The sequence below is a fragment of the Lycorma delicatula genome, chromosome 8, assembly GCF_047948215.1.
Source record: "Lycorma delicatula isolate Av1 chromosome 8, ASM4794821v1, whole genome shotgun sequence".
In the NCBI taxonomy this organism is placed as follows: domain Eukaryota; kingdom Metazoa; phylum Arthropoda; class Insecta; order Hemiptera; family Fulgoridae; genus Lycorma; species Lycorma delicatula.
This window is the reverse complement of record NC_134462.1, coordinates 29,411,402-29,423,902: the sequence shown is the minus strand read 5'-3', so window position 1 is coordinate 29,423,902 and position 12,501 is coordinate 29,411,402. Positions and strand designations below refer to the sequence as shown.

Below are 12,501 nucleotides of genomic sequence, written 5' to 3'. Positions count from 1 at the left end.
TCTTTAACAACAACAAAAACTTTTCAAATGAAACATGCAATTCATTTCAACGTACTTCATGCAACTACTAAAATGAAAACATACAAAAAAAAAGCTTAATAAAACAAACAATATATATAAACTGAAATGTGAAAAAAATATGTGCAAAGTAGTACATACCAAGTGCATCTCGGAAGGTTAGAAAGTAAAACAACAAAGAGTAATCTGTGAGTAAGTTTACTGCAAAGAATGATCTTGCTCAGAACAGAGAAATAATTATAATAAAAAATATTATGTTTATTAAATATTAATAAGAGATTTTTTCTAAAAAGGATCAATTTAACACATAAGCTTGAAGCTTGTGCATGGGAATAAGATATGTAGAGTATTTGTAGTGTATGAAAAATGTAAAAACTTTGATGCGATTTAAATCAAGAACATTGCAGATAGAAAAGAAAGTACCACTATGCTATAAAGGTCAGTTTAGGTAAAGAGTAAAATATAGAATATTGAAGAAACAAACAGATCTGAGAATCAATAAATTGATCATGTTTACACAGATTTAATGGTGGAAAGCAATCAGATAAATAAACAATTCTACTCAGAATAATAATAAAAAGAATATCTTTTTAAGAGTGGTTTAAAAAAAACTGGTATCTATTAAAAAAAAAGGTTCAATTATTATTTTTAGTTTGATATAAAACTATATAAATGTAGTAACTTTTTAAATTGAGTTGAGATTTTTATTTTCTCCTTTAATGTTATAAGTAAAATCTTAATTTATTATTATTATAGTTCATGAAAGTACAATAAGGAAAATAATAAGTAGAACTTATAAGAAAGTGGTAGATATAGAAATAAATGAATAAATATAAAAAAAATCTATAGATAAAGTACAAAAAAAGCTTCTGAAAGACCAAAGTGCCTGAATTTCATCTAAAAAAAAAAAATGCTGATAAGTCTTACATATTAAAGGGACAATTTATTTTTTTTAATTCATTTAACACTATTGGGTGTCAGCCCTTAAAAACTGACCTAGACATAGCTAAGATTATAATACTTCTTTGATAATAATTTATATAAAACAGTATTCTAACATAGTAGAGATTTAAATTTTGAACTACTACATTTTAATTTCAGTCTAAATATTACAAAAAAAATAATTTGCATAAAATTCTGTTTATAGTAGTGTATTATTAATGTTTAATATCACTAAACATAAAGCAAACTATACTAATTTACTACACAAAAAACATTTCTAATCATTCTCATAAATTTCTGAGCCAGATCACAATAATACATAATTTCAATTTTCGTAAAAAACAAACATTATGTTTAGTATGTAACAAACTTTTACATACATTATAAGTGAATGAAAAAAAAATTCAACTACTCCCCTTAAAATAAATTTAATTATGAATAAAGAAGATAAGCCTTAATGAATGTGTACTGCAGCTCTGTAGGACAAAATATAAAATCAATAATTGACTAATTAAATTAAAAAATGTTTCCAAATAGATTAGTTTAAAACTTACTTAAATATCTTGTAACTACAAGATATCTAATTAGATATATATTAAGTCAGTTTGTAGGCAACTATTTTACTTTATGAATAAAATATTCATTAAAATATTAATCACTCAACTTAGTGATTAACTAATGAAAGACAGGAATTTAGTAACATTTATTTGCAGGCGCATGTGTTTGTACACACATATAGACTTAAAAGCAAACATTTACCTTATTTTTTTATTAATAAAAAAAATAATATATTTTCTAAAACCTAATGCATACCTTTTTTTTGAAAAAAAATGTAATTATAAGAATCATGTTTTACATTGTACTACATTAGAATCTCATACTTGTATGGATTAACTAGTTTTATATTATTATGTTTGCCACAACCAAAAAGATGTAAGATACCTGACACAAGATATAAGTAACTCCTGAAACTTGGGTAGTTATTCTCAAGATAAGAAACAACCTGTGAAAAACTTACTACGGAAACTAAGGTGTGAAATTGTTTCCTATTGCCTGCATCACTAATTTGGATATTATGTTGCATATTAGCATATCAACTCAAATAATGGCCAACTCTACAACTAGCACCTTCATTGTAGGTACTAACTGTGAAATGAATGTCATTACTTTCAAAGGAATAACTATTCTGGCTAGTTTCTTGTTTCTGGCTTGTATCTTGGTGCTTTATATGTGTTACAGCCATAATTAAGACTGAGACAGATAAGACAAATAAGTAGACAGAAAGCAACAAATGAATTTACCTTTTTTATATTATTTCATCAAATACTAATAGTCAATTCTCTTTCCTTTAAAAAAAAAATTATCTTTCACCAGATATGAAAAATGAAAAAAAAAAAAAAAACAGTGGCAACACCAAACTGAATTTAATCAGTTTAATAATTACTTATTTATTTTATGTAAATATATGTTTGCTATTATAATATCAATTTGCAAATTTGTTATTAAGGAAGTTAAGCAGAATAGACTTAACAGTTTATATTGAGGACATCATCCAGACAGAAACCTTCTTCTTGTCTTATCAAAATATACAAAACAGAATATGGTATAGAAATTTTTTACAAATTAAAAATCATTGAATGGAATTAAAATGCAGAATCTTCTGGATAAAAGATGGGGAACTATTGTTTAACCAAAGAAGTCATTATGTACTTTTTTTACATGCTGTTATTTATTTTTTAAACTTAAGTGTCTTCACCTTCTGTAAAATAAATATTTATTTCAATTAAATGTATTTATTTTTTATTTTACTTTATAAAACTTTATAGAAAGGAACTTTTCATCATTTAAAGCATCAAATAAGGTGAACTTTAGAGATTTCAGAAAATACAGTTTTATTATTATTATTTTTTTTATAAAATTACACATAAATACAGATCCAGAAGGATGAGAGAGTAACTAACTTAAAATGAAAGTAAAGTTGTTCGTAGTTTAACACAAAACTTTAAAACTTTTATTATAGTTAGCAATTGCTGAAAAACAAACCTTTCATTATAAACTTTCTGCAAACATCAAAAACAAAACTTAAAAGTGCAAATACATTTTTATCAAAGTTTACTAAATAGAAATTACATTTCATTTCATTATAAGTAATTTCTTGTAAACAATTTTGATAACTTACATAGCACATATTTGGTAGGGTAAAAAGCAAGTTTATTAAATTATGAACGTGCAAGAATTTTAAACTTAAAAATTTCACCTGCTACATAATTTATACATTATTGATAGTTTTTCTTTCTTTTCATTTATTCATTATTAAAAATTATTTCACCTAACTGTACATTAATAACTACAAAAATATTTAAATGTCTGAATGAAAGTTTCAAGAAAATCACTACAGTTGTTTTTAGAATAATCATGACTTATAAATGGTTGAACTGTAACCTAATCTAAATTATTAAATTTAAAAAAATAAAACAAGTTTTTACTGTTTTCAACTTAAATAATACATTAAAAACAAAGTAAATTATTCAAATTCATAGATAAAATTACTTTAATATTATTTTATTCACTGTTATAATCATAGATATATTTTAATCAGAAAAAAATTATGTGAATTATTTTTTTATAACCAAACATTTCAAAAAGTTCCTTAGCTATTGACAATAGTTTTATAGTTTACAATCTTACTTAAATAACAAAGACCTGTTTATTTTTTCTTCTCAAAATAATTCATAAAAATATTCTGTAGAAAGTTATTTTAAGTAAAATATTTTCTTCTTTTTAAGTCAAAAAAGAAGGGGATGATAAGAAACTAAGTCGGCAACGTGGATGATGGATGATATAAATTAACAAGAAAAAAATAATTGAATAGTGAGTGACATTGTTATAGTGACAATGTTACAAATAATAAGCTATTTTCTTTATTTTTACGCTTACCTGAGATTAAGCATAGACATATTTGCAGTTTAAAAAGTAAAGTGGGAAATAAATTTTAATTACTTTTTTAAAATTTAATAACAAAAAATAATATTACTTTTTTTATTAATTATTTAAGTAATACACACTATTTTTATTTGTATGACTTAATTTATTTTTTAATATAATATATTGTTTGAAAGTAACAAATTATATTATATATACTTAAACAAATAAAAAGTTTTTTCTATTTAATTCAAAAGTTTAGATTTTTGATTTTGTTTCATATGACAGGTAGAAAAAATAAATAACATATTCAAACAGGGAAAACATGCTTTAAATAGTGGAAAATCACCATTTTAAATTAAAATTGAACAGTAATAATAATAACAATAACAACAACAATAATAAACGCATCAGTAACAGTTACACTTCATTATAATGAGTTTTGTAAACACATTTTATTAAAGCATGCATTCATAAAAAATGTAATATTAAAAGATTACAAATAAGATTTATTTACATAATATTGCAGTTAAATATTCCTAAAAGCTGTTAACGTTTTTATAACATCAGTTATATAATGCGACACAAAAAGCTATTTTTTATACGTAACACTGAAAATTTTAATTAAAATAAGAAAAAAGAGAAAAACATAATAATGCAAAATAAAACAATAACAATCTTGATCAATGAAATAAAAATTTTTATATAAATGAAATAAAAATTCAAATCAGTAAAAATTTTCATATTCTCTGCACCAATATCATTAAAGTTATTATTATTATTAATGAACTATTTCATTGTTACTTAAAACAAATTTAAACTTCAAAAGGTTGGTGTGGGCAATTGTAAATAAATCCCAATGGTTTGGTTTTTATATTTTCATGAAAATTGCTTGAACAGTCATTGGGAAACTACCTGCAAACAGATCAACTGGAAAATATTTTCTGACTTATAATCCTAAGAATCTAAAATGAACTCTACAATAATTTAAAAAAATTTGAAAGAAGATATGCTTTTGAGATACACTATAGTATGCAACAAAATTAACTTAAAAATTATGAACACGATTCACATTTACTAACAATCACCAAATTATTGTATATGTTAACTGATATTCTGATGGTGATATAACATGTAGTGAAATGTTATTATAAGTATATATAAACACATTATTTTTAAAGTTGCTAGATATCAAATCTTATTCTGTAATCAAAGTGTTTAAATTCTCTTTCATAGATGGGAATCAAGTCACTTTAATGGGAATAATAAAAAATAATAATAAATAAATATAAAATTAAGGCTAGGAATTGCTACAGAATTTATCCTGAAAGTAACCATATTGGATCTGGCAGATCATGCAGGGGGGATGGATGGGAAAATTTGTAGTGGAGGAATGTAATGGGATGTCTTAGTAACACATTCCAATTAACCGCAGTTGAAAAGACTTCATATCCATCCCAAAATTATATCATCATTCATATACATTCCAAAATCTCTGACAGCTGGATCCTCCACCACGACAATGCATTCAGCCACACTGTGTTGATAATGAGGGAGTTTCTGATCAAAAAGAAAGTTCCAACGCTGCCACAGCCCTGATTTGTCTCCCTGCATTTCTTTTTCTTCTCCCGGCTGAAAAGAGATATGAAAGTATACAAACTTGTGACCTATGAAGCTGTTCAAGAGGCCGCGATGAGGAATTTCTGCAAGATTCTGGCATAGGAATTCATATGAAGGGATACCAACAATGGAAACAGCGCTAGGAGTGCTGTGTTGTTGCACAAGAAGCCTATTTTGAATATTTTTAGATATATTTGCTTATATTTTCAATAAACTGACTTTGCCAGAATCAATCCAGTTACTTTCAGGAAGAATTCTGCAAAATTATCACTTTGTGACTTATAGATAAAAATTATTATAGATCTTTACAGAATTATCTTTACTTATTAATGATTAATTGATTATTTATTTACCACCAAACAAGTGTAATTTGAATAAACATAACCAATTGGATTTTAATAAAGAAAATTGATAAAATGTGATTCTTTGGCAGTGATGTAAGAAAGAATTCTTCAGATACATAAGGTGTACCAAAAAATTTCACCAACGCAACTCACAATTCTACTCCACTTACCTAGATAAATTATAATTAGAACATTTTTGATAAGGACAATTTCAATGTAAAGCATTTAATTGATAAAAATGTTTAATAATTCTACAATACAAAGATGTAATAAAAATAAAAACAGATTAACGTAAACATTTTAAATTATTGAACGATGAGTAAGAGTAATAATAATTACAATGACATAACTTTTAAGTAGAAGAATCATCTGAAATTTCCCTGGAACTTTTTAGTAACTTGATTTCATCAATCAATTTTCAATAAATTACATTTTGTTGTATAATATAATAAGAATTTATTATTAGAATGAGTGGAGCTGCACATTGCGTCAATAAACTGGTAATAAAGATAAATGTATTTTTTTGGAATGATACAAAAAATCGCTTTTATTTTGTAAATATTTCCAAACAGCCATAAAAAATGATATATAGTCATAATATATATTAATTGTACAACAGTATATATGATTAAAAATATATAACATAAAAATTAATCTTACTTTTTTGATTAAATTATAAAATTAATTTTTATAGTTACTTTTACAAATTATATTAAGAAACATACATAAAGGTGTTATTGCACAGTGATTGTATATCATTTACATTTACTTGGTCATTTAAATGGTTAAGCAATCAAGTTATCAGCTTCCAAATTGTAAATTTATATCATTAAATGAACATGATTTTTCATTTAGGAAGTATGCATTGTATTAAAGTACAATAATTTTTAATATAAGCTTAATGAATCAACTAAAGAGAACATTATGTTGATAAATGAAATGGATAAAAAAAAATTAAACAGACTTCAGCACATTTATATTTTAGATATAACAAAGCCCAATAATAACTATTTCTGCTCTTCACAAAAAGAGAAAAATATTCTGTATGCACATTTTATTTGATGGAGTGGAATGATATTCTGGAGATATCTAGAGCAGCTTTGTTGATCTGGGACACAGACAGCTATATTCATTATTAATATTACATGATGAGTGTACATCCATGGCTTACCAACCTCAAATTTGCTGTTAATTGCAGCCTAACATCAAAATTATAGCCAGAGACAGTACCAAGCTGCTATTAGTGTTAAAATATAACTTGAATTATAATAATTAACAAACTATAGACATGGATAAGATATAATCACACCTCCTTATAACATGATGGTTCAATAACATTTGAAGTGCCTTAAGGAATATTATCCTGGAAATCAAAAAGTGTGAAATAGGGATGAAATGGCCACACAAATATTAATTAAATCTGTTTCCATAGATTACAAAATTTAAAGAATACTGGGTGCAGGTCTACCAAATGTTATATATCGGCATCATTTGCTAATGACCATAGTGGTCAATGCCGGTTAAAATTTATAAAAAATGATTTACAATAAACACTCAGATGTACATAAGGTTGTGTTTTTTTTTTACTTAACACAGAAGCTAAATATCTGACGGATTTGAACAAAGACTACAAACATTTAACAATTATTTCAAATACAGTAATAAGTGAAGTGAATAATTTTGTTTGTGTAGATTACATATGTAGACATTTGTATGGATGCAGATATCAGTATGTATGGGGGTATGCCTGTTTACTACTATCTTCATAATTCCAGGTGTAAAAATTAAGGTTAATGATAATGATCATAACACTCTTGTCGGCTCTATAAGAAAGAAGGGGTTGATGGATAGACAATGTGCATGATAAAGAGGATCTGTAAAAAAGATACTGTTAATTACTACGAGATTTAAATTACTGTCATAACTACAATATCCAGTAATCTTCCTAAAATTTTAATAGGATTTATTGCTACTCCATTAATGTAAATTTCTTCTTTTTATAATATATATTAAATTTGAAGTAAATGTCTGATTCATTAAGTTGTTACACTAAAAAACAAACAGATATAAGGATAAACAAACATTTTTTTTACAGCTGACGTCTTATTACTATTCATATTAAAGATCAATAACTAAGAAGGAAGTATGATAACAATGAGATGAGTTTGTTATTAATTATATTACAATTAGTAATAATCTGTTTTTTTTTTTTTTTGGTTGAAAGAAAAAAGTTTAAATGAAAATGAGATCTTTAGTAGCTATAAATAAATGAGAGTAAATAATGCCAAGTAACATTTGAACAGTTTGTTATTCAAGCATAATGTTAGTTACTCAGCCAGCTGACACAAGTATTTAAATTCCTACCAGGTTCTTAGAAAAATGAAACATAAGTAATTAGAAAATGATATAAAGATTATCATTGTAATAAATTTAAATTCCTTTGAATCAATGGCTAAATCTGATAAATAACTTTTCAAGTCAAGAAGAAGCTAATAATGGACTAGAATAAAAAAAACCGTTTAAGTTTTTTATCTTCTAATATATTCCAGAAGTAAATAAAATGTTAATAAAATGTTTTTATTTCTAAATATAAAGTTATGATACTCAAATAGTTTTAGGGCAGTAAGTCCATTTTTTATTATTGGAGAACATTTTCCTAAAAAAAAAAAAAACTATAAAAATGTGCATACAGAATAAATTAGCTTCCCAGAAAAAATTAACATTTTGAATCCTAGCTACTTGGGCTACATACAGTCCTGAAACCTCAAAGAGAAAATGATTGGTTAAGATATTTAAAAGATATATAGTTGAAATTTAATTTTCCGTTGAGGGACATTAACATAATACTTTATCTGAAAAAAAAAATTGTTTTAAATTTTATACAATTATTAGTCAAAATTTCCTTAATGATTTAGCGTTATAAATAAAATCAACATTAGCAAAAAAGAAAAACTGAACCATTAAAAACTAGAATAGAATTATCTCTTTCACAGTAAACTTTTTTTTGTCTTCAGTCATTTGACTGGTTTGTTGCAGCTCTCCATGATTCTCTATCTAGTGCAATAGATAGGGAAGTAAACTTTAAAAAAGTTTATTAAGATTGAGCTGAAAATAAATTTTAAAAAATGAACTAGAATATGATCTTCAAGTGCTAAACAATGAAAATAACTGAAAGGATTTTAATAAGAATTATATTATTTTACTTACAGTATGCCCAAGTTAGATTCAAGTTAGATTCTAAGGGTTCAAAGTGTTAAAAAATTAAAAATTGTAATAACAGAATAATAAAAATACAGTGAACTCTTTCTTAACTGTTCTCAGTTTAATTGGCTGTTCAGCTGCTGCAAAATTATTTATTTACTACTTTTTTTAAAGTTTTAAATCATTACACACAAATAAATATGTGATTCATCAGACATCATTGCTTATCAATACCATTTCATATAATTTTATTTACTTCATCCAGTTTCCACAATTTGATGATCTATTAAGTCTGCATTTCATTTCTGATTAAATCTCGATTCTTTGCTGGTTGTTTATTTGTATGTCTATTAAAAAATGATTAGTGTGCATAGGCAGAATTTATTCATGACAAATTAGGTATCTATTCAAGTATAGTAAATATTTGTATCATTGGTAGCAATATAATCTTAGCAATAAAAAAGCAATAAAAAATCTTTGGATTCAGATTGGATCTGTGAAAATACTTTCATTTAAGATATACTTAAAAACTCAACAAATCACATTCTAACAAAAGTAGTACAGCTGCTACACACAGTAATCCTGACCATTCTAGGTTTAGAAGTATTTGAGTTGGTCTTATCCCTTTTAAAAATGTAATGGAAAATCCTGTGGTATGTAAAATGAGATCTGTTTTTCAATTTCTTAAGATAGAGCTTATACACAAAAGTGTAAAAAACTTCTAAGAGATTAAGAATCCAAATTTTTGGGATGACAGCAAAAAAATTACTTAAGTGTGCAGAAGTAAAATAAAGTTAAGTTAATAAATTTTTATTGGTAAAATGGATCCTACTTTCTGTACGATCCCCTTATATATTTTTATTCTTTACAGTTTTATATTAAAAAAAAAAATCAGTAATCAATTAATAAAATTACACATTGAGCTTGTGTGAATACCACATAATGACTTAATTTGAGTATTCTGTATAACACTACCAAATGAATTTAAAATTTTACTTTTATTTCCATACTTTTAGATTAATGGGTTATTTCACTGTCCTGCCAGGGGTCTGGTTCCAGGACAGTTGCTTAAGAAGGAGCCCACTGTAATAATTTCTATATGGCGATAAAAACTGTTTTTCATTTTGCTTTTAATAAAGAAATCTTAATCAATTATTATTGATTATTTAACAATTTTAAAGTAATTCAGGACAATAAAACAAAAGATCACTTACATTCAAAGACACTTTTATATGTAAATAAATGTTACAAATAGCACAGTGCCATTTATAATTTTATTTAATCTGAACACAATAAAACAGTACTGGCTTTATACATATATTGGTTAAATAACAGAATAAATATTATTTTACCACATTAGTATATAACAATTAAAACTAGTACTGCTTGATAAAAAATGCATTTACACAATCTTTAATTATTGATAAATTTTGAAATGCTTCCAAATTACTCACCAGCAGTCCATATGTAATACACGTTACATATATATATATACTATTATACCAAAATATGATAATATTAATTACATATATAATTGCAATATAAAGTTTAACATAAAATATTAAAAGGTAGTTAAGCATAAAAATACTGAGTTAAAAAAGCCCCCTAGGACTATATATGGTGTTTAAAAGAAAAAAAAAATTATTTCTTACCGAAGCCAAGTCCCTGCAGGAAAAGCCTAAGTGCTTCGCTCACTTTGTTAGGTTGTTCTTCCAATACCATTCCACAGTCAGAGATCTAAATAAATGAGAAATAAAATTATTTAAAATATATCTATTGAATTTTTTCTAAGGATTTTTTTTTTTATAAATTTGTCTTTAATGTAATCGTTTCCAATTTTGTAATGAACATTTATTTATTAACAAAACAAATGCAAAACATTAATACTAAAACAGAATTGTATCTGATAAACTCAGCATTTCCTTAAAGATGCTATCTTTTCTTCTGGGTTGAATTTAAATTCATATTACATAAAATATAAAATAAAAGCCACATATTTTTTTTTTTTTTATTTTTTTTTTTATTAAAAATTCTAATTATATAAAATTGTTACATCACTAATATTTTTATTAAATGTTACAGTAAATCATTTGAGCTGTTAATTTTTTTTCAGAGAAGCATTATATTGTTTACAGTTTTAAATAAGTCCCTGAGTCCTCATTCTGTTCCTGTTCTGATTATAATGTTAAAATAATTTTTACAAGAGGAAATAAAAAAAGAAACAATGATGTGAAGAAATGAAATTTATTTTGCATTCAGAAAAATCTGTATTCATGACATGAGAATTAAACTGAATGATTAGGCCTGCAACAATAAAAGATATAAATCATTATATTTCAGCTTTCTAGTAGTTTTTATGGGTATGACTCTACCATATTACAAATGTTAACAATTTATGAGAGGAATTTAAGATAAAAAAAAAAATTAGAAAATTAAGGTAAATTGATTTAAAATTCTACTAAAATCTAATGATGAATAAAATAAAAAGTCTGAACATTTAACTTTACTTTTAATACAAATTAACAAGCAAATGTAATTATAAGTATATTGTTGCCTGTTTCGCGGCACGATCAGGATGTTGAGAGGTTGACAATTTAGAATGTTCATGTAATTACAGTTTATTGGTTTAAAATGTTCAAATTACAACCAGGCAAATTAATAAAAATAATAATAACAATGGTGATAAATACAATAATGATAATAATAATAAGTGACAATAATAAAACAATTAATGAACACAAATATTAATATAGTAGTTACAAGCACAATAATAGTCAGGATAATAGTAGTAAACGATAATTACACGACATAAAACATAGCATAATTAAAACAGTAAGCATGACATAAAAACAGTCATGCTTACAATCAAAATATTACACATCAAATAGTGATAGTAATGTCAATAGTAAATAATAAATACAGATTACACATAAGACAGAGTTCAAAATAAACAATCGTTGGGAATTTATTCCAGGTATATAAACAGAAAACTATTATTCAGACCCATTAACAAAAGAAACCACTAGTTTTAACCCTTTTAACCACTAGTCTTATATTAACAAGCAATCTTATAAAATTCACTTGCAAATCCCTTTTGTTGTCTACCCTAACAGTTTATGAATGAAGTCTACTGCATTATTTCTTTCACTTATACACTTATAGTTTTACTGTAACTCGACAATGGCATCACCTGAATCGTATCGAACTGGATACTCTCCTCACTGGACTGATGTCTCGCAGATTCACACCTGTGACTCTCCATACTGGACTAGAGTGACTCTCCATACTAGATGGTCCAGTGCGACGCTAGAATGGTTCGTACGTCTCGCTAGACTGGTTCACAAAACTGTGCCGACCCCACACGATTCACAGCCTCTCCTCGCTGAATTCTTTGCAGAACTGCCCTTGCAGGACCGACACCATAATGCCTCACAGACTGGTTCTAATAGAACTC

General features: G+C 25.5%; 1 protein-coding gene across 8 annotated transcripts in view; it reads right to left on the bottom strand.

Moving 5' to 3' along the window:
• The window catches only part of MESK2 (misexpression suppressor of KSR 2), a 238,770-nt gene that overhangs the window by 16,303 nt on the left and 209,966 nt on the right, over window positions 1-12,501 (bottom strand). For all 8 annotated transcript variants that reach the window (XR_012757344.1, XM_075372706.1, XM_075372707.1 and 5 more), the window contains one exon: window positions 10,700-10,784. Coding sequence is in view for 7 of the 8 variants with exons in the window: in XM_075372706.1 (XP_075228821.1) it covers window positions 10,700-10,784 (85 nt within the window). In the remaining variant the exon portion in view is untranslated. The remainder of the gene's footprint in view (window positions 1-10,699; window positions 10,785-12,501) is intronic.